Raw genomic sequence first — 23,340 nt, 5'->3', positions numbered from 1 at the left:
GCAGGGATTGAGGTCTCCTGAGTCTGGTTTTTCAGCTGAGGTAGAGAGGGAAGACAGTGCTTATACCCAGAAAGTCCAAAGTTGGGTATAGTTACCTCTAGGACTCTACTGTTAACCCAGCCTAGGCTTATGACAATCACAGAAGTGGATTCCTTAACAATATAATAATAGTACAGTTTAAAAAGGGGAGGGGGAGGGGGATTCACAGGACAATAAGAAGACTAGATGTTTGGTCATTAGCTGTGGTTGCCCTCCCATACAGAGGTCATTCTTAAAAACTTAACTCTGGTAACAGCTCTCTTTCTGGGCTAGATGCCCTATCTAAATTCTTTTAGGTATTTAAAAGAAAGGTAAAAGTTTTTCTTGTATCTTCTGGATCTTGATTCTTAGCTCACAACACTCCACATGCCAAAGTGGCATATTTTGGGGTCATCTATTCGGCTCCATGTTAGTTCTGCCTTTGAAATTTCTCTATGAAGTTTCACAGTCCAGAACTCAAGCTAACAGATTTTTCCATCTCCCTGCACCAGGCTCTTAGTCCTGATAATAGATGGCTTCAGTTAGATAATTGTGTTTCATTTCAAGACTCAGTGATTCAGGTGTGCTCCTAAAATTAGGCCTGTGGTGCAAATCAGGTTTTTAAGTAAAAGGCGTTTCTGTGGAAGTAAACACAGTGATTAATGATATTGGAGCAGATTGTAATTCTAGTTTCTGTTCTGAAGGCAGCCATGTGAAGAGATTTCTAGATGTCTAGCTTGAAGCACCTTCAGACAGAGTGAGGGACAGGCAGTGGCAAACTGATAGGCCTTCCTGTTGCAGTTTGAATGTCTTTGGTGATCTTTCTGAGTAGTCCATGCAATAGCAGGCATAAAGAGTATCCATACATGAGCTGTTGCAGTGATTTCTCTGAAGTTTATATATCCAGTTGTCCAGCCTAGGTTGCATGGCTTCAAAAAAAGGACAGTTTTAGTTCTCAGTGATTCTAAGTCAGAGGTGTGGAAGAAAAACTGGAATTGTTAACTTGGAGAGTTATAGTCAGCTATCAGAGAAAAGTAGAATAATGAGGCTCCAGTCCAACTTATAGGCAGTAAATAAAACCTCAAACACAGGAGGAATAGAATCTCATACCCACAAATGTATACTGTGGTTTCTACTAGTCACTACATTTCTACCAAGATAAATCCAGCAAGCCTAATTTGTTTGCAGATTAAGTTTATTTTCAATAAATTTGGTCTGATTACTTGCATAAGTGCAGCAAGAATAGGGATTGACTGTATAGGCTCTTTTAATCCTCTTTGCTGGAACTTTCCTAAGAAATCTCAGACTGAAGTTTTTAAAATAGCCTCTTGAAGCCAGAATGTCAAGCCAAGACCATCATCAGACTTAATTTGCAATACCTATAGTTTAGGTTAATTCCTCTCGAGGTTCCTAAAATATCATGAGGTTCCTGCACCTGCCAGAAAATGACATTTACTCGCCTGGTAAGCATACTGGGAACTCTTCAAGCAAGGTATCAGGCCAGTTTTTTCAGGAGGCTTCATTGGCTTCATAACGCCAGTCTTAGTTCCTTAAAACTGTCTGGTCATGTCTGAGCTGACACACATCGTTCTCAAATATGACATTCCAGTCAAAACCTTTGTAATATAGCCAGTGTTTCCAGTTGTGTTCTGGAGACACAGGAGAATAGATTCTCACTGAACTTACACACATAACTATATTGCCATGAAAATAAGAATATTCAGTAAGTTTCCACATTCTGGAAGTATCAGATAGGGAGAAAAAATAATTGTTTCATCTTTGTTCACGAAGGTATATCTTACCAAGTTGTTGATAGCTTAAGAAAAAAGAGAAAAAAGTTTCCTTAAATCTGGAAAACCAGGGGCACCTGAGTGGCTCAGTTGGTTAAGCAGCCAGCTCTTGGTTTCAGTTCAGGCCATGATCTCATGGTTCGAGAGTTTCTGTCTCCATCTCTCTGCTCCTCCCCCATTTGCACTCTCTCTCTCTCAAAAATAAATATTAAAAAAAAATTTTTTTTTAATCTGGAAAAGCAAAACATAAAAGAACAAGCAATGTTTCAAAGAAAAACTTCTAAAAATTATAATCCTTCTCAATTTATTCAGTTCCATATAATTAGTACTTGTTTCCCTTAAATCAAGTTTTCCCTTTAGCTCTGGAAATTCTTACCCAGCCCGGTTTTATGATCATAAAGTTATCAGAAACCTGGACTTGGCAAAAGTCCTTTTCTTGAATCTCTTTGAAGGGAAGTACTTTTGTAAGAACACTTTCGCAAAGCATCAGAGTGAAACAGTAACTGTAAGTGACAAGAGACTTAAAATACCCATTGTCAAAGATCTGATGAGGGTTCATTGTGGAATTGACAAAGAGGTCTGGTTATTTCTGTGGTGTGCAATATTTTAAGGTAACAGAGAATTATGATATAATATTATACCAGGACATACCAGAATTTTAGGAATTTCTTAACAATTTCTATAATACTTATGTTAGTAACATTTACCCACATAGTATAATCTAAGAAGGCTTTTAATCACATAGTTTATATGCTTCCCACATAATTTAACATAACAAACTCAGTGTAACATCTCTTTTTGTAGAGAGAGCATATCTTTTAAGATGTTTAAGGTGCCCTCTTAAAGATCTCATACTTAGTTAGAGGCCAAAAAAGACTTCATTTAGAATTTGATTTTGGAAATTTGTCAAAAAAACACAAGATTTGTACACTTGACTAATACAAATTACAGATCATTATGAAACATTACTTATCTGTTTAACCAAAGTGACAAAAGATTTTAAGGGCAAATAGAGAAGATTACATAGTTGTGAGCAAAACTGATCAAGCACTTGATAAAACAAAATTATTTTGATAATAGATAATCTTTGCTTTTTGTAGTCTGGTTACTTAAAAGGTAACAAAAAGACTTCCACAGGCTTATCAGGAGCAAGCCAGTTACTAGTCCCAGAAAACTTTGTCCTTTCAGTAGGTGAAAGAACACTCACTTTTGGTTTCACATAAGTACACTACTGATTTTACAGTTTCATTTTATAACCTAAATAAATTCATTCAGTTTTAGCCAACTTAACCACACAAGGTAAGATTTTCTCTGTCTTTCCAGCTTTCCATTTAATTTGTCTTTATTCTCCTCTTTCCCATTTGGAAATAACCAATTTTACATGGGACAGATTTACTTTCTTTCCCCTTAACAAGTGCATCTTCATACCTCATACCGCTTCTTACTAAAAACATATTTTACTTTACTTGCATACAGAATTGTTTCTCTTATTATTTCTAGTAATTTTAGTTACATATATTGATTAGAATTAACCCTTAGAACCCTGGACTAAGAGTTAGCAGTTGTGAACTGTGTCACACCAGCATTGTTTAGACTGGCAAACTTATGAATATATTTAATAATTTCTAGGGGCGCCTGGGTGGCTCAATCGGTTAAGCTTCTGACTTCCGCTCAAGTCATGATCTCATGGTTCGTGAGTTCGAGCCCCGTGTCAGGCTCTGTGCCGACAACTCAGAGCCTGGAGCCTGCTTCAGATTCTGTGTCTCCCTCTCTCTCTGTCCCTACCCCCCCTCACACTGTCTTTCTGTCTCTCTGTCTCAAAAATAAATAAACAATAAATTCTAGAGACATCTGCTTCCTCAGCACATATTTTTTCAGTATGGCATAAGATATGTTAACTCATGATCCAAATACCTTTTAGTTCTTCTGTAAAGGTTAACACTAGATCATATGTACTTGAGAACATTTTGGTTAGTTTCTTTTTTTTTAAGATTTTGTCTTTGGGGTGTCTGGGTGGCTCAGTCAGTTGAGTGACTGACTCTTGATTTCGGCTCCAGTCATGATCCCAGGGTCATGAGATCGAGCCCTGTGTCTGGCTCCATGCTGAGCATGGAGTCGCTTAAGATTCTTTCTCTGTCTCCCTCTGCCCCTCTTCCCCACTCACAGGCACACATGTTCTCTCTCTCTCTCAAATAAATAGATAGATAGATAAAATATTTTATCCTTTAATTTTTTATCCTTTAAGAGTTTACTTTTTAAAGAATTGTTCTCAATTCTTTAAAAGAATTGGGTTGCAGCCTAAATGATATCATAGTTTGATCCACCCATCCAACCACATTAAAATGTTTTTTTTTTATATCAGCTTTATAGTGAGAGCTTTAGAGTGTTTTAGTAAAACCTTTTACAGAGCCTTCAGAAGATTTTTCTTTTCCTCTGGGAACACAGTTTCATTTTAACTTAGGGGAAAAGACCTAAAAAAATCCTCAGTCTCAATATCAGCTTCCAGTCTGGCAGGTCTCCAGCCCACAGAGCTATTTAAAAAAATCTTTTAAATGTCTTGTCAGTTTTCAGTCTGGACAAACAGCAGATGTTTTCCAGGATTAATGCAGTATGCCTTTGTAAGGTCTATATATAGCATTTTAACAAAGGCTTCCTTTCTGAGTGCACATTTCAACCTTAGACTGTCATCTTAGGAAGAAAAGCCTGTCTATCAGTTCCTAACATCAACCTTCAGCTGATCATTTGTAGGATATCCTAGGAGAAATGCTAGTCATCTGTTTCCTCCATTGGGGGGTGGAGGGGCTGCTTTCAGGAAGCTTTCTGGCTTGTCTGATAACTACAGTATAACCATGGATGGAAAGAAAACCCCTTAGCAGCCAAACAAGGTCCCTAGGAGTAGAGTTGTAAATGGACATTAATCTCAGGTTTTCTTTTAATTTGGTAAGATCCAATGAAAGTCAAGGCTTTTAAGGTCCTTTACGGGCTTTATAATTTTAAAAATCTGCTGCTATCTAGGGGATGTGAATTATTTCAGTGGGAGTCTAGGATATAGCTGCAAAGGACATTGCACAGGAAGGCCTAAAGCTAGCAGAGCCTGATTATAGAGCCCAGCAAAAGGAGCCTTATTATCTACCTTGGGTGCTTCTGTTAAATTTGCTCTTTGGCTTTTAGTATTTACATGAATAACTTATATACCCTGGGCTTAGAGCTCAGGCCAGAGTGCTGTCTATAAATGTTACAGGGAAAGGGAAGCCAAAGTAAGCAGTTCGGTGTTTAAGGGATTTTCTGGGGAAGAAGAAAGAATTTGGGAGTTAAGGGAATTTACTGAGGAGACAGGGCCAGATTTTGAGAAATTTATGTTGGATGGGGACTTTAATTTTTGTTTTTAAGTCTAACTTCTGTTCTTCCCCCCACCCCAGTCTTATTAAAGGAGTCCCTAAAGCTTAGCAGTTATATCTCTTCATGTGTGTTTTGTTGTTATTTTTTTTAACTTGGTCTTTCCATAGGTACCAATAAGACAATTATTTAGGATAATAATTGAGAAGTTCTCAAAAATATTTTTCTTTCTTTCAAATACTATCAATTCAAAAGATTCATTGGCCATTGGTGAGCAGGATTTTTATATTAATCTCAATAGTGACTCAAACCAATAGCCTTTCTGTGGCTTAACCATGAACTCAAGAAGTGTCCCAAAAGAGGATGGAGCCCTTATAAGATCCAGAAAAATTTACTCCCAGCAATAGTTAAAAAAGTGAAGCCCTTTGTTGTTACAGGCAGTAAGAATGGTGTCATGAAAACACTTTTCAGTTCCGCATGAGAACATGAGGCACCTCCAGTCACATAGCTGCTAATCTGTGACACCAGGCAGGCACTGCTAGAATGGGACTTTTCCAGCACTGACAAAACAATGAAGGTTGAAATGACAAAAACCCCATATGGACCAGGACCCTTGTGACAAACTCTTCTGAGAGCTGGCCTGGTCAGACAAAGAGTGACTTTAAGTCTCAGAACTGTAGACTACTCAACTAGCCACCAAGATTCGTGTGATGTGTGCAGAGAGGATATTCTCACTGGTCATAAAGAAAAGCTCTCCAGATATAAACAAAACTAAAGGAAAACCCCTTATAGACACAATAACAGCTTTAGTTGAGCCTTTGGTGTCTTGACCAAACTGTACCTAAGAGGGATGTGTTGCTGGGTTGGAGATTGTCAAGTGTTTTACAGAGTACCTTGGGTGACAGTTTTCTCAAGGTTCACAGGTGACCTAGTGTCATTCTGGCCTGTTTGGTGACTAACTCATTCTAAAACAGGAGTCTTTGGGTTAGATAGGGAGCACTCGGACAGCTTTTAAGTGCTTGACCTATGCCTACCTGTTTTGTGGCTTTGGCTTCCAAGATGTCCCCTAGCAACTGCCTTTACATTGTGTGCACATTGACCCACAGCAACATTTGTCTAAATAGCCACAGTCTGGTGGGAACTGAACTCTCCAGTCTGTGTGAGTCCAGCCTGAACAGCAGGTTCATGGGACCTAGGCTTGCGTTCTACCCTTTGGTCTTCCTTCTGATGACAAATGACAACAGACAACAGAAAAGCAGTGGCCATCTCTACAACAAAAAAGGATCAATAAAAAAGCCAAGAGTGTTCATAATAAATCTTTACTAAATTCACTATACCCAAGGAACTGGTTCTACAAATATTTTCTCCTGCTAATCTAAATTTAGAAGAGGGAGGAAAAAGATTCTCTGCGCTCACTTCAACTGGACCTTCCAGGCAGAGGTTCAGGAGGCTGACATGGTAAAAATTCTTACCGTGTGTCACACTTGCCAGAAGTCTTAGGATCTCTCAGCTGTAGCAGCCCCGGAACAGGCACTATACAGCCAGTGAAGTTTTTCCTGGCTGGCTCACCATCTGTTGGGGAGGAAAAATTTTTATCCTGCCCTTCTAGTTTTTTCTGGCTATTAATTAAATTGACATAGGACAGATTAATAGGAGAAAAATAAATTTAATTATAAATGTATGGGAGCCCCAGAAGAATATGACACCCAAGGACAAGTTGGGCAGTTGAGCTCATCCTGAGCTAAAGAATAGGCTAGGGGCCTGTGAGCTTCAGAAGGGAAGAAGGTAATTCACAGGACACAGGAAGAACAGATGTTTGGTCACTAGATGTTTGCCCATCCATACAGAGGTCATTTAGATTAAAACTTATCTCCAGGCACCTGGGTGGCTCAGTTGGTTAAGTGTCTGACTTCGGCTCAAGTTACAATCTTACAGTTTATGAGTTCGAGCCCCACTTTGGGCTCTGTGCTGACAGCTCAGAGCCTGGAGCCTGCTTCAGATTCTTGTCTCCCTCTCTCTGCCCTTACCTCTCTCATGCTCTCTCTCCTTCAAAAATAAATAAAGACTAAAAAAATTTTTTTAAAAAACTTATTTCTGCTAACAGCCCTGTTTCTGGGCTAGATACCCTATCTAAATTCTTCTAGGTAGTTAAAGGAGAGGTAAAAATCTTCTCACTAGCCTACAATCCTCTGTGCTACAAGCCTCCCCTCAGCAGAATCCACTTGTGTCCCATTCTTACTGTGATAACGTGCCTTTCTTCTTATTTCTTTATTTCAGCTGAGAATGGAAAGGAATTGGTCAGCCCTTGTTTGTCTCCAGGTTTCACAGGAGAGTGGGAGCATGCTGAAATAACATACAGAATTTCAGGACAGAAGGCAGGTATGGTGGAGTTCTCGTTCATCAGTGGTTTATAAGGGTTGAGATCTGCAGCCTGCCATCTCTCCTGTACCTTCCAGATACCTCTCAGAAGCAGGGAGGCTGTTGCCAAACCTCATTCACAGACAAGCCCACACTTGCCCGTGAAATGGAAGCAGCTCTGAATTGTCTGGGGTTCAGGAACACACTGGGAACTGTTGGCTCCCATGAGGTCTCTGCACAAGGCTCCCTTGTCTGTCGCCACATGCTTTCTTCCAAAAGACTGCACTTCCTAACAAGCCTCTAGTGAGGAAGGACCTGAACATTCTGCCACTCTAAGACAAATGGCCAAGTTGGGGCTGTTGGCCCAGCAGCAATGTGAGTTTATCTCTGAAAAGTGGGAGAAATATCTTCTTCAGTGGAATCAGCCTCCCTCCACGTATCACCTCAGGCTGCCTGGTGAGCCCAGGAGAGTCTGCTCCAGGTGGCATAGCCCCCAGCCTGTGACATTGGGTGTGCTGTCCCAACAGCCTGACGCCTCTTGCCCCACATGGTCTTTGGTTGCTTTGCGCTTTCTTTAGTTTTTGCTAAAAGAAACAATGAACCACTGTTCCCAGGCTGGACATATGGACATGAGGTTTCTCTGCCTTTGGTGACAGAGCTATTTCTACTCACAACATTTCTGACACCAAATATGGGGGGGGGGGGGGCGGGGGAGGGGAATTCCCCACACCAGCCAGTTCTTCACACACGAATAATTCTGTTCAGACTCACCCCAGAGTTAGTGCAGACCACAGAGGTTAAGGGCTCAGACCCACAAGGCTCCCCTCACTTCCCTTTACTTCAGATGCAAAGAGCAAGTTCTGGGCCTCCTATACTTCTGACCAGCTGGCTACAAATTAGGGGTTCCCATGACCCCCCCCCACCAAATAATTTGCCAAAATAGCTCACAGAACTCAGACAGGCACTTTACATAATATCACTGTTTTATTGTAAAAGATACAAGTCTGGAACAGCCAAATGAAAGAGATGCATTGGGCAATGTGTTGGGGAAGGGATGTGGAGCCTCCATGCACTCCTTGGGGGCACCACCTGCCAGCACCTCCATGTGTTCGCCACCCAGGAAGCTCACTGAACCCACTGTTTAGGGTTCTAGGAAGCTTCACTACACAGGCATAGGTCCTAAATCATTGGCTGCTGGTGATTAACTCAAGTCCCAATCCCCTGCCCTCCCTGGAGGTTGAAAGGTGGGCTGAAAGTTCCAAACTTCTAATCACATGGCTGGCTCCTCTGACAACCAGTTCGCATCCTGAAGCCACCCAGGGATCCACCAACAAGAGTCCACTCATTGACATAAACTCAGGTATACTTGAGAAAAAGGGGCTTATCCTGAATATTAGAAGATCTTCCTCTCATCCCCATCACTCAGGAAATCCCAAAGGTTTTAGAAGCTGTGTCTAGAACTCAGAACAAAGACCAAATATATGTTTCTTATCATTGACCAAGATCACTGACTCAGCTGGCTGCTCATGCACATCCTATGCATCAGGCCCTGCTGCAGCCACTGGCATACGGCTGACATTTCAGTGGGAGGAGTCAATAGACAAGAAAGTAACTTGAAAGAAACAGAAGGGGTTGAGGTGCTGAGACGAAGATCACTATTTTAAACATGATGGCTTTATGGGGTGATGTTTGAACCAAAACACAAAGAGATGAAGAATAAGGCACACAGATCTAAAGCAGCAGTTCTCCAAGCCAGAGGAGCAGCACATATAAAAGCCCTGGGATGGCTGCCATGTTTAGGAATGAGGAAGAGAAGGTATGTCTGTCCTGACAAGGGACCATGGAAGGAAATGAGATCCAGCGGGCAAGGACAAGGGGACAACTGGCTGGAGCTGCCTTCAGGCCATGGGCAGGTCTGCTGGGGCAGATGAGAAGCTGAGTCCAGGGGTGGACTGTGGGATATCCACATTTGATTACCTTTGGGGCTCTCTGTTCCCCTTCTTCCAAGCAGGGGGTTAATTACCAGCTGTGTGAGCTTGACAAGCTGCCTGTTAGGCCTCAGTTTCCTCATCTGTGATACAAGGAGGGTGCAGGCCCCCCCCTCCACAGTGGCTGATGGGATACCCTGCATGTTCAGAGCTCAATAAGGGCTAGCATAGAGTAAACAGTGTGAACTTGAACCCACTGGGCTGCATTAGGACAGCTGTGTATGCCGAGCCAAGGGCGAGTGTCCTTCAGGGTTGAGAACCACACCATCTCTGGCCACCTTCATGCTTTGGGTTTCTCTCCCTTGACCTGTACTTGCAGTGCTATGGCTCCTAAAAGTTTGCTGTTGATGTGTGTGGTGTTGATGAGCTCCCTGACTTGGGGTAGGTGCTGTGCAGGCTTTGTGTCCTGCTTCACCTTTCAGGTCAGGGCCTCAAATCACTGGGAAGAGCCTCAGAGGCTCCCTTTGTGCTTTTCCTTTTCCCCAGCAGTGAACCTCCATGAGCTGTGTGCCAGCAGAGTGTCGGAAATCCTTCGCAACAAAGTGCACAGAACAGAAGAAGTGAAGGATGTGGATTTTTATGCTTTTTCCTACTATTATGACCTTGCAGCAAATGTGGGCCTCATAGGTAAGGGTGGGGCTGAGGTGTGGATCCGCTGGGCAGAGGGCCCACAGTAGAGAGTAATCATGTCATCAGTGACCCTCACAGCTAGAAGTAGATAGGAGGGCAAGTGGTAAGCCCCTTTTTCAAAAATAAAGCAGGGTTTTGAGCCACTTAGTAAAGTTACATTGTCAGTGCAGAAACAGTTACTTGCTGTTGAGTTGTTCTGCTCTAAGGCAGAACTGACTCGCCTGTGTAACTCAGACCCTCAGCCATTCCTGCCTGGCCCCCAGGTCTCTAGATGAGGGAGCCCTTTGTGACATGGCCATCTTTCCCCATCTGGCACCCAGGCTGGCATGGAGGGGTCAGCCCACTCCACAGACCAGCCTCAGGAGCTTATGAGCACTGTGGTGTCTCCAGGCTCCCTGAGCCACCTGCTGCCTGGACCCGGTGTAGAACACATCCATCCAGAGGTGGGTAATCCAGGTGGAAGGTGACCTCTATTCAGCCTTTGCTCGGGCCCTAGGTCTCTCTGGCATAAAACAAGCTCCTTAGGGTACCTCTCAGTAGCTGGCCCTGTGGCTACTTGGCCTGCCAGGCCTGAGGACCTCTGCAGGCTCCCCATACCTGGAGCAAGGTTATTGATCCACACTGTCCTGACTATGCTACTGGCTGTGGACATCATGATGCTCAGGGCCTACCACACACAAACTTGGCCTGGCAGCACACTGGGGGCTCCACCCTCTCAGGCTGGCTTGAAGAGACCCCTCCCCAGCATTACCTCATCACTGGCTGCAGGCTGCCCTTTCCCTAGGGGACCAACAGGCTCCCAGAGTGATCTCAGGAGATGCTGGGCTGTTCAGAAAAGCTCTTCCAACTCCATTTTGTGGTCACACATTGCTCTGAAAGAGCTGCTTAAGTCTGTTTTCAGAAATGATATCCATCTTCAATGTTGACATTTGCCAACCTAGCAAATGCCCAGAGTCAAAGAAAATTCAGTTCGCGGAGCAGCTGCTTCCTATGAAACATACATAAGTGTGTGGACATCTCAAAAATAGAGGTTTTGGGGTACATTGAAAAAATAGTCACCATTCTTGAGAGTTGGGAGGCACAGCTTTCATGCCCCCCTCCCTCCCTAGGAATGTCACAGAAGCTGGGGCCATTCCCTTCTCTAGAGCCCTGTAAAGGCTCTGACCATTTGATCTAAGAATTGACAAACCACTTCTTGGCTTTTTTAATAGAATTTTTTTTTTCACAATCAGAAAATTAATACCAGAATCCCATTGCTGAACTCAGCCACAGCTTGAGGAAATGTATCTAATTCTTTGCTTTTTTTTTTTTTTTTTTTTAACTTAAGAGATTGCTCAGTCTCTGGGGTCCAGGGGTCTGGTACCTTTCCTCTGAGGGACCCTCTAAGCCCCATGATTGTGCTAATCATCTCCATGCGGTGTCCTGTATGGAACAACCACCCACCCCCAGCCACGTCACTTCAGACAAATGATCAGTGCGGGGGGGGGGGGGGGGGGGGCACTGTCCTGCTTACACCCAGACTTGCAGTCAGCCTGGATACGCCACCTTGCATCATCCTCTCATGGGGGCCAGCCTCAGGGTGTTGGTGGCATCACTGCTCCAGGGGTGCTGGTGCAGCCCAGATGCTTGGTCTTGTCCCACAGATGTGGAGAAGGGAGGCAACCTCGTCGTGGGAGACTTTGATATCGCAGCCAAGTATGGTGAGTGGTACTGCACTTCCTGGGTAAGAAGAGCCAGGGCGGGAGGCAGGGACCCTGTCCCTCCATGTGGCAGATGTACCTTGGTGCTTGTGAGGCAGTACTGGGAACTTCTGGACTTGGTTCCTGATTCAGTCAGGCAGATGAGTGTTCAGAGGTGGGAGAGGGGCTTGGGGTCACCGTGCTGTGCCCAGACCACAGGTCAGCCATATCCTGTGTGGCCATGGCAGGGGGAGAAGGGAGCCTCAGTGTCCCTGGCTGTGAAAGGGTATATTTCTAGTCCTAGGTTATAAGGAACAGGCTCCCTTGATTTCACTTTTTCTGACACCTCTTCACTGCAGTTCAGGTAACAGGGACATTTCCTGATTAGGTAACAATTCAATTTCCTGAAATTGTGCCAGCAAACTCATAATTGTCACATGAACAACCCCTGCACAGCAGAGCCCAGCATGTGAGGAGTGAAGAGCTATTCCCTTTGAGTTTGCAGGTGGCTGACCCAGCAGCCCCCCTTCCTCTCCTTCTTTGCCCACCACACTCAATCTGGCCGGCTGGGGTGTGAAATGAAGGCTGGCTCTAAATACTCTGCTCTTTGGTTGCTTTTGTCAATTGCATATCAAAAGAGTTAAACTTCATATGTTTCTCTATAGAAAGTCCTTTCTCCCCTTCCCCTCCAAAGTGGCTTTTTTTTTTTTTTCCCCAAGTTTTCTGGTCACTTATGGGTTTGTCGATGAATCTTCAACAGGAAAAGGTTCTGAGTAGAATTCTGGGAAGGATATTGGCAGGTTTGTTCATCCCCCTTGAGAATAAGAGTAGAATGTTCTGAGCCAGATTTGTTGGTGTTTTTATTCCCCCAGAAAGCCCATATCCACCCTAAGAGAGGTGTCCAGATATCACAGGTGCAGAGATAGGGAGACCCTGTGAGACTTTGGCCTTCAGCCCATGACACCAAGACAAGACACACAAGTCCCTCTTGGTCTTAGAGGCCAGGCCCAGGGGAGGCTGATTGGCTTTGAGACCCTACCCTTTGGTGTGCTCCTGGCAGATTGCCTTCCTGCTCTGGGCTACAGCCTTTTCTAAATCAGAGAACCTGGGGCCAACATAGAGCCCCACGCAGGGTGGGCACCTGGGATGAGTGGAGTCTAGTCTGCACGACCCCCCAACCCCCACACCACCCAGGAGTGAAACTCTTGGAATCTGATTGGGAAAGGGCTCTCTCACCCCCAGTGTGCAGGACGGCGGAGACCCATCCTCCTGGCAACCCCTTTCTGTGCATGGACCTCACCTACATCAGCCTGCTGCTCCACGAGTTTGGCTTCCCAGAGAACAAAGTGCTAAAGGTAAGGACAGTCTCTGGGGTGCTCCTGTGCCTTTTATGGCCTCAAGGGCTGGGGGCACTGCTTCCAGCCTCCCATCTATGCCTACTCTGTCCTTCCCTTTTTGTTTTCAAGCTGACTCGGAAAATCAACAATGTTGAGACCAGCTGGGCTCTGGGGGCCATTTTTCATTACATCGACTCCCTGAGCAGACAGAAGAGTCCAGCCTCATAGTGGCCAAGCTACCCCGGCCATCCTCACAGAAGCGGCTCCGTCTCCATGAGAACAGACCTGTGTGGAACCCCTCGATGTGTTGGGAGAAAGCCACTGCTCAGGCTGCCACCCCTCTCCCTTTGGCCTTGCAGACCTGCCCCTGGACAGGCAGAGGGCTGGAACGTGACCCAGGCCCAGCATCTCCTCCTGCCTCAGCCCCAGGTGGACAGTAAACCAGACAGGGCAAAGGGCACATGTCAAGTTTAGGTTGACACAGGCATGCCATCCCCCAACCCTCCCCTGTCTGCAGGGTTGGGGTGGCCTTAACATGTCTCTGTGACAGGAGTCTTGTTTTATCTCCCTGCCCCTGTCTGGTCCCTCCTCTTATCCCCAGAGCGGACCTCCACCTTCTCCCCAGAGACTTGATTGGGGGGGCGGTGTATAGGCTGTCCTGGCTGCTCTCAGGGTGGGCCAAGTGGCAACCACTGTGTCCTCTGGGACAGTGAATCGGGTGGACTTGAATACATTGGCCTCCTCCTTGGTTATGGACATATGAGATCATCCAGAGGTCTGTTTACTCAGGTTCTTGGATGGCTTGGGGCTAACTGATGGAGTTGGCCCTGTGAGAAGGAGAGGGCTGGGGAAAATACCTCTGTATATCCCAGCTCTTCAGAGGAGGTCCGAAAGTGATCGTGACCTGCTTACAATATTTATGGCTGTGCTGTGTGAGTGATGTTTCTGTTGTGTGGTCCTGAGTGTTTGTGTAGCAACTGTGTTCTGAGCCCCAGTGAATGTATCACTACCATGAGCCATTTGCAGCTGAGCTGTATTGAAGACACACACCATTCCCCTGAGGGTCATGCGGGCTACAGTCCCCAGAACTGTCTTCTTGAGGCTCTCCTGGGGTGCAGGGCCATGCCCATCGTCTGGGGGCTCTGCAGGACACTGGCCCTGGGCCCTCCTGCATCGGGGTGTGAAGTCTGTGAGACATGGGCCCCAGGGCCACAGTCGTTCCTGCAATGAATGTATGGTATGTGGAATAAGCTGAATCTCATGTGTTCCACTCAAAATAAAGAGTTTACAAGGGTTTCTTCTCCAGTGACTCTTTTAGGTGAGCATCAGCAATAGTCATCCCCTGGTGGGAAAGCCCCTGAGATCCCTGTTTTGTTTACTATAGTTGAAACAAAGAACTGTCCAAGCTGGGTGACAGGTGGCACATTAACTCTTGTCAGTATGCCTCAGAAGGAGACAACAGCCTATGGAGGCCGTCCTCGCGCCATCATGCATCCCTGTGGTTATAGGGGAGCCCCTTGCCTTCCCAGTAGAGCTCCTCTCCTCCCTGGCACATGTGGTATGGAGTTCTCAAGCAGATGCTATGCCCCAGCTTGCAGTGTGTTCTGTGAGTATCTGGCTGTAATCTGGGACAGCTGGAAAGGGGTTGCATGCCAGACAAAGACTGAGTGTGAGCACAGGGTCTGGCCGCTCGACTGCCTAGGGCCATGGCCAGACCAGGCCTCATAAACAGAGGCCTGTGTAGGGGAAAGGGCTCTGCAGAGAGCTGCAGGTTAGTTTCACTCCTCACCTCCAAGAGCCCTCCGTCCCCATGGGTGGAGGCATGGAGGGATCCAACTATAAAACCTTTGATGTTGAAGTGCTGTGCCCATGGGACAGGGAAGTGGTTCCCCCCTTTTCTGAGGGTCTTGATCCTGTGGTCTGATTGTTACTGCCCCAACTTCAGAAGGCTGAAGGGAGATTCCAGGACAAAAAACCTCACTTACAAGATGAGGTTAATCACCCTCTGCCCAGTGGTTTCCCCAGAACTTAAACCCTGGGGCAGAGGTCTAGAGGTGTGCATATGACATAAGCAGAAAAAGACAAAGCAGGAAAGGTGTTTTCCCTAAATAAAAGCCACATTTGGACTACAGCCAGGAAACCTTCGTTTGACAAGGGCAAGAAAATCCAACTACCAGCACCTCACCACCCCTGCCTTGGCATGGTTTCCTCAGCCTTTTCCTTCTGTAATATCTAAGTTTAAATATTTAAGGAACTCCAGAGGCCAAGAATCAAATGTGCATGAAGGTAAAAGTGAAAATTGATTTGGTCCATTTATAGGTTAGTGATCTCAAATTTGAAAAAGTGGCAACAACTGGAAGTGTCCCAAAAGATCACCAAATAAGTCATGGAATATTTTTAGGCCCAGCAAAGTATGCAAGTCATTTTGCTGTGTCTTTTGTGATTATAAAAGGCTCTTGTTTTTTAAAAAAGAAGTAACTACATATGCACATCCTAATATGTAAAAAATGCAAACTAGGGATACAGTAAGAATTTTGTTCTCTCTGGTGTGCCCCACCTCACAAAAGCCATGTGCATCTCTGTGCTCAGATCTTCCTCGCACGTCCCACATACCACCTCCCACCCACATGTTCTGTGCTCTCCTTTTCTCAGAACAGCTACATTGTTGGTGCTGAGCTGCCCAGTCCTGCAGTGGCTGGTGGCGTTCCCGTGTCTGGATGACAAGACCCAGCACAGGTTGTTTCCAATACCACATCCATGTATGTGAGCCATGCTGACATTGCCAGGTCCAAAGGCAGGAATGTTTTAAATTGTGACCATGTTGTCAGATAGTAATTTTCTTATGCACTGGCCTAATTCATCTCATGTATGTCTAAGAGCTTTTCCTTTTCTATGAAACATCTGTCCATGTCCTGTGCCAATTTTTCTGATTGTGGTCATTCTCTTGTTTAGAATGTTTATACATTAGGGAAATTAGCCGTTATGATAGAATGTGTGGAAAGTTTTTCCCATTTTATTACTTTTTGACTTTATGGTGTTCTTTTCAATGCACAATTTTACTATTTTTATGTATTTAAATTTAACTAATTTATATTTTTATACAGACTTATCATGATGACTTCCAGGTTTTGTATCATAATTAGAAAGGCTACCCCACTGGGATAGTTTTCAAAGTTAACCAACAGTGTTTTTGTTTTTTATGGTTTTGATTTTATTACTTTAAGAACTCCTAATACATGCTTATGAAAACCATCAGGCACAGTGAATCATTGTTTCAAGGTGGATTTCATTTTTAGAACCATTTCAGAGTCCCTGAAAGGCAAATGTGATGTTCAAACCAGGGTGATACCATTTTTGGATAATATCAAGGCTGGCAATAAAGTAATGAGCAATTCCAGAAGTGTGCAGAATCATAGCAGTGTCAGGAACAGTCTCCCAGGGAAGCCACACTGTGTGTGCAGTTTCTGGTAAGGTGGTTTTAAATACTTGTTTGGAGGAATGATTGAAGTCCCTGGAGCAGTTCATTCTTGTGGAAGAAAACTGTCCTCCTCTGCCCTCCACTCCTCCTTCTACTCTTGGTACCTTTCTCTGACATCAGATATGTCAGCAGTGCTCCCATACCAACTGGGTGGCCTACAACTCCGTTCTCACACTACCTGGAGTCTGTGCAGACCACAGGGGTGAAGGGCTCAGTCTTACAAGACTACCTCCACCCCTGCTTTAGATGACAGTCACAAATCCAGGTTGTCACCTATGCTTCTGAACAGCTAACTGTAAGGCAGTGGTTTCCATGACTCCTCCTCAGATGTTATAATTTGCCAAAGAGCCTCACAGAATTCAGGAAAAACAGTTTACTTACTCTTGTTGATTTATTGCAGAGGATAGATGGAAGAGACATGTAGGGCAAGACATGGGGGAAGGGTCCAGAGCTTCCATGTCCTCTTGGGCATGACACCTAGCATCCCCACATGTTGATTAAACCAGAAGTTTAATTAAAGCAAGCATCTCTTGATCTCAGGATTCTAAACTCCTACTTGGGATATTTTATGGAGCTTTTATTATATAGGATTGATTAAATCATTGACCGCTAGTGATTAGGTCAACCTCCAGCCACTCTCCCCTCCCAGAGGTCAGGGTTGGGGAGGGTGAAAGATCCAACCTTCTGATTGTATGGCTGGTTCCCCTTAGCAATTGTCCCTCATCCCGTGGCCACCTAGGGGCTCTCCAGAAATAACCTCATTAACAGAGTCAGGTGTGGTTGAATGAGCTTATGGGACCTGGGACCAAAGACCAAATGTTATAACAAAAGATGCTCCCATTGCTTTTATGACTTAGGAAATCCTCCAGGGTTTGTGAACTGTAGGGCCAACAGCAGGGATAAAGGCCAAATCTGTGTTTCCTATTACAAATCACAACATCACAGTTCTGGAAAGAAAGCAGATGGAAATCTGACATCATCTTCAACATTATAAGGATTGTGAGACCCTGAACTTGCCTGTGTTGCTACAGAGGCCAGAGCTTTGACACATGGACACAAGTTACAGAGCATTTTCAGGTTTCGAACAAGGAAAGATGTCTTAGGAAAAGGAAAGAAGACAGGCTCTCAGTCACATACATCCCTGCCCTTGCCAGCACTCAAGGATACTCAAGAAGGGATCCCTGTCAAGATAAGAGGTCATAATCAGGCACTTCCAAGGCCTCTTTACTCTTGAAAAGTTACCTTGAAAATTATCTTGAAAGTTATGAGCAGGTGACATGCTTACACACAATGTCCCTCAGTTTTGAGTTGAAATAACAACAGTGGCCTGTGTTGTGTAGTGCTTATGTGAGACATGGAGCCAACTGCTTTTTCACATAGCCAATGATTGCACTTTCATGGCAGCCCACAGAGCAGCTACTGGTCAAGGGTCCCTAAGGAGCTCAAGGTCAGCAAGTGAGGAGTGAAGGGCCCCACTCAGACCCAGATCTGGAGGCTTCCAAACCCCAAATTAGTGTGCCACATTGCCTCCAAAGTTAGAGGTGGTAGAAGATGAATTTTTCCTCCTTACATCCAGCCTTGCATGAAAATATTTATCAAAAGCATCTCTCTCCACTAAGGAATCAGTTATCAGGGTAATAATGTGTTTTGTAATATTTAGAAAAGTAGTTAAACAGTAAAAAAAAAAAAAAAAAAATTAAAACTAGATCCAGGCCTAACTGCCTCTTTATCATTTTGACACCCTGATTACTTTTCTGTGTTCTGGATTGGTGGATAAAGATTTCCGCTTAAGAACTTAAGTGCAGCTCTGTAAATCTTCACATGTGCCTCAGGATTTACATAGCACAGAGCAGACATCCCCCTATATGGCATCTTGTCTTGAGAAGCCTCTAAAGGTCAGCAGAGCTCCAGAGCCTCATTTTAAGGCATGGAACACAGCAGTGGGATGGCTCCAAACAACTTCCAAGGTGTGAGGTGCTCAAAACAGCTGCGTGATTCCCCAGATCCATCCAGAGGTCAGCTAAGGATCAGACGGTTTTGCGAGTAAAAATGCCAACACTCCGAGGCCTACAGTGCTCATCCTAAAGCAACAAGGAGAAGTGGGAATATAAACCAGGGTTTTCAGCTTTCTGAGGATGAAGAGATTTCTAGGACTCTCCATACATTGAAATATTATTTGGCAGTAAAAACGAAGTACTGACACATGCTGCAACACAAATGAACATGGAAAACATTAGGCTAATAAGTGAAAGAAACTAGATACAGAGATCACATGTTGCATGATTCTGCTTATGTAAAATGTCCAGAATAGGCAGCACCATAGTATGGCAAGCAGGATTTGTAAACATTGCAAAATGATCACCATGGTAAGTCTAGTCATGATCTGTCATCATACATAGTTATAAATTTTTCTTTCTTGCAGTGAGGACTTTTAAGATTTATTCTCTTAGCAACTTGAAAATACAATGCAGTATTACTAACTGTAGTCACCATGCTGTACATCACATCCCCATAACTTAATTATTTTATAATTTCTTGACCATCCTTGCCCATTTTGCCCATCTCCTACCCCCAGCCTCTGGCAACCACTTATCTGTTCTCTGTATCTATGAGCTTGGGCTGTTTTGTTCTGTTTTTTAGATTCTACCTTTAAGTCAGATCATGTGGTAGCTGTCGTTGTCCGACTTACTTAGCATAATACTCTCAAAACCCATGTTGTCACAATGGCAAGAGTCCATTCTTTTTTATGGATGAATAGTATTCCATTATAGATATATGCACAAACACATGTACACACCACATCTTCTTTATCCATTCATCCGTTGATGGACACAGGTTGTTACCAGATCTTGCCTATTGTAAATAATGCTGCAGGGAATCTAGGGGTATATATATCTTTTTGAGTTAATGTCTCTGTTTTCTTAGATAAATACCCAGAAGTGGAATTGCTGAGTTGTCTGGTAGTTCTATTTTTAACTTTTTGAGGAGCCTCCATACTGTGGAGCACCAGTGGCTGCACCAGTTTACATTCCCACCAGTAGTGCAAAATGGTTCCTTTTCTCCATGTTCTCTCCTACACTCTTATTTCTTGTCTTTTTGATAATAGCCGTTCTGACAGATTTGAGGTGATGTTTCATTGTGGTTTTGATATGCATTTTCCTGATGATGACTGGTGAGCATCTTCATGTGTCTTTTGACCATCTGCATGTCTTTGGGAAAATGTCAATTCAGATCCTCTACCCATTTTTTATTTGGAATATTTGTCTTTTTTGCTATGGGGTTTTTAGGTTTTTTTAATATATTTTGGATATTAACCTCTTATCGGTGATTTACAAATAATATCTCCCATTTAGTAGGTTGTCTTTTTGTTTTGTTGATGATTTCCTTTGCTGTGCAGAAGGTTTGGAAAGACCAGTATACTGTAATTATACACTGAAGAGTGAAAATGAAGAAAACACAAATAAATGGAAAGCTATTCCATATTTATGGGTTAGAAGAATCAATATTGTTAAAATGTCCATACTACCCAAATCAATGTACAGATTCAATGCAAGGCCTATAAAAATTCCTCACAGATATAGAACAAACACTCCTAAAATTTGTACAGAAACACACAAGATCCCAAACAACCAAAGCAATCTTGGGAAAGAAAAAACAAAGCTGGAGAACAAAGCCCTGGTTTCAAACTGTATTACAAAGCTGTAGTGATCAAAACAGTTTGGTATTGGCATAAAAACAGACACATGGAATAAACCCACAATTATATCGTCAATTAAACCATCACAAAGGAGACAAGAATATACAATGGAGAAAGGACAGTCTCATCAATAAGTGGTGCTGGGAAAACTGGACAGCCATGTGCAGAAGAAAGAAACTGGACGATTATTTCACACCATACACAAAAATTAACTCAAAGTGGGTTAAAGAGTTGAACAGAAGACCTGAAACCAGAAAACTAGGTGGTCAGCTCCTTGGCATGGGCCTTGGCAATGATTTTTTTGGATCTGATTCCAGAAGCAAAGGCAACAAAAGCAAACGAGGCTAATCAAACTAAACAGCTGCTGCATAGCAAACAATCCTCAACAAAATGGACTCTTAGACTTTCTCCTGTCTTGTCATGGCTGCCCCGTAGACCAATGGGCTAAGAGAAAATCCTCCCTGGGGAGGGGTCAGGTTTGCTCCCAGATATCTGGTGAGCTCCTGGGAAGGGTCTCTTAACTGCCTACTGAATAATGAAAGGCTGCCTGAAAGAAAGCAGGAGAATTGAAAAACCCTGAGAATAGGGACACTGACCTTCCCTTCCCATCCTCCAAATTTCCTTGTGGAGCCAGCCATCCTCTTGTTTACTCAATGGGAGTGCCTGGCCAGAACTCCACCCAAGCCAAACAGTGACGTTAAACTGTGAACAAAGCAAATAGGCTTTCTGCAAGAAGACTTCACTTCCCTCTTAGATGCAATCTTCACAGTTGGCTCAAAAGCTTTGGCTGGAATTCCTCTACACAAAGTGAATTTCAGAAAGAATTTGGTGCTGCTTCCTTGAGGCCTAGATTTGCAAAAGGCTGCTGGTGTGATGGAAGCTGTGTTTGGTACTTAAGATGTTTTAAACTTTTATTGCTGACCTAGTGAATTTTTAAAGAATATTTTTGTGGAGGCATTTTCATATAGTAGAATGTACAGATCTTTAGTTACAGTTCAAACAATTTTGGCAAAAAATATGTGGCCCATACCCTTATTCTGTCACCACAGAAAGTCCCTAGACAGTCCCCCCACCCTTGGCCCCTGGCAACCGCTGTTCCGATTTCCATCACAATACATAACTTTCGCCAGTTCTGGAACTTCATATAAATGGAATCATATAGTATGTGATCTTTTGGGTCTGGCTTTCAGCTCAACATATTTGTGAGATTCACCCATATCGACATGTGAATCAACAGTTTATTTCTTTATATTGTTGAGTAGTAGTCCATTATTTTGATTTACAACACTTTGTATCCTCCTTTCCCTGTTGATAGTCACCTGGGCTGTTTCCAATGTGGGAGTTAATGATAAGGCTTCTGTGAACATTCTTGCACAAGTTATTTTGTGAACATATGTTTTTACTTCTCTTGGTTGAATACAAGCATGCCTCATTTTATTGTGCTTTGCTTTATCGTACCTCAAAGACAATGCATTTCCGTGTGTGTGTGTGTGTGCGCGCGCGCGCTAACAAACTGAAGGTGTGTGACAACCCTGCATTGAGCAAGTCCATTGGTACCATTTTTCTGATAGCACTTGCTCACTTTATGTCACATTTTGGTAATTCTCACAATAATTCAAAATTTTTTATTATTAAATTTGTTGTTATGATCTATGATCAGTGATTGTGACTCACTGACAGCTCAGATGAGGGCTAGCATTTTTTAATTGAGGTACATACATTTTCTTAGACATCATGCTATTGTAGTCTAAGCATAACTTTTATATGCATTGGGAAACCAAACAATTCATTTGACTTGCTTTACTGCAATATTCTCTTTATTGTGGTCTGAATCCAAACCTACAATATCTTCAAGATATACCTGTACTCAAAGTGGGATGGCTGGGTCATATGGTAAGTGTGTGTTTAACTATAAAAACCTGCCAGACTGTTTTCCAATGTGAATTACCATTACACTCCCACTAGCAGTGTTCCCCATCCTCACTTGTCTGTTAGTCATTTTAATGTTAGCCATTCTAGCTGGTGAGTTCTGGTACCCTCTGTGGTTTGTTTTTTTAATATTTATTTTTGAGAGGGTGAAAAGGAGGATGGAGGGGAGGCAGAGAGAGAGGGAGACAGAGGATCCGAAGCAGGCTTTGCATTGACAGCAGAGAACCAGATGTGGGGCTTGAACTCAGGAACAATGAGATCATGACCTGAGGTGAAGTCAGATGATTAACTGACTGAGCCACCCAAGTGCCCCACCCCACTGTGGTTTTAACATGCATTTCCCTGTGATGTAATGAATTTTAAAGAGGCTTCAAGAATCTTGCCTAGGCCAGCCACCCCACCCCTACCCCCAGTCCACTTTGGCTGCCACGCTGCACATCGATCCACTGGGATCCACAAGTGTACGGCAGTACTGAGGACACACTCGAGGTCAGGGCAGCAAACTCCTTCTGTTAGGGGCTGATGCTTCAGGCTTTGCAGAACATATGGTCTCTGTCCCATTTGCTCAGTTCTGCTGTGGAAATGTGAAAGCAGCCTTAGATGAAATGTAAATGAATGACTACAGTTGGGTTCCAATCAAACTTGATTTATGGATGCTGAAATTTGAATTTCATATAGTTTTCATATATCATGCATTATTATTCTTTTGATTTGTTTCAATCATTTAAAAATGTAAAAGGTAATCTTACCTTGAGGGCCATACAGTGGCTGAGGACCGCAGTTTGCTGCTCCTGCTCTAGGTAAGCAGAGGCAGCCAGCTCAGGTGCAGGCCTAAACCAGGCAGAAGACTCACCTAGGGCCCGGTGCCCATGGGATAGAGGGGCAGCATCCCATTCCTCTAGTCAGGGACCCTGAGGGTGAGGGGCTGGGATGCCTTCCACTAAGGGAAAGGCTGAAAGGTGCAGCAGAGCAACTTCCAGATGGGAAAACCTGTAAAGCCAGGCTGTGTGTCCTTCACAGACCCTCACAACAACAAAGGCAGTCCCACGCTCCACAGTTCTGGGGCTCCTCCCCACCCTCACCTCAGTTATGATGCTCCT

The 23,340-nt window shown here is 43.9% G+C and overlaps 1 protein-coding gene across 2 annotated transcripts in view; it reads left to right on the top strand.

Annotated features, from left to right (window-relative positions):
• ENTPD6 (ectonucleoside triphosphate diphosphohydrolase 6) overlaps positions 1-14,430 on the top strand; it is a 34,712-nt gene extending 20,282 nt beyond the window's left edge. Inside the window, exons 11-15 of one of the 2 annotated variants that reach the window (XM_077760157.1) lie at positions 7,422-7,523; positions 9,980-10,117; positions 11,764-11,820; positions 13,042-13,154; positions 13,266-14,430. In XM_077760157.1, the coding sequence (XP_077616283.1) occupies positions 7,422-7,523; positions 9,980-10,117; positions 11,764-11,820; positions 13,042-13,154; positions 13,266-13,364 (509 nt within the window). In that variant the 3' untranslated portion in view covers positions 13,365-14,430. Of the gene's footprint in view, positions 1-7,421; positions 7,524-9,976; positions 10,118-11,763; positions 11,821-13,041; positions 13,155-13,265 lie in introns of both variants that reach the window. The other variant, XM_077760156.1, reaches the window with a different exon arrangement.
• Positions 14,431-23,340: the final 8,910 nt, after the last annotated feature.

The sequence above is a fragment of the Crocuta crocuta genome, unplaced genomic scaffold, assembly GCF_008692635.1.
Source record: "Crocuta crocuta isolate KB4526 unplaced genomic scaffold, BGI_CrCroc_1.0 scaffold23, whole genome shotgun sequence".
NCBI classification, from domain to species: domain Eukaryota; kingdom Metazoa; phylum Chordata; class Mammalia; order Carnivora; family Hyaenidae; genus Crocuta; species Crocuta crocuta.
Note: the sequence above shows the minus strand (reverse complement) of the source record. Positions and strands in the feature narration are given on the sequence as shown.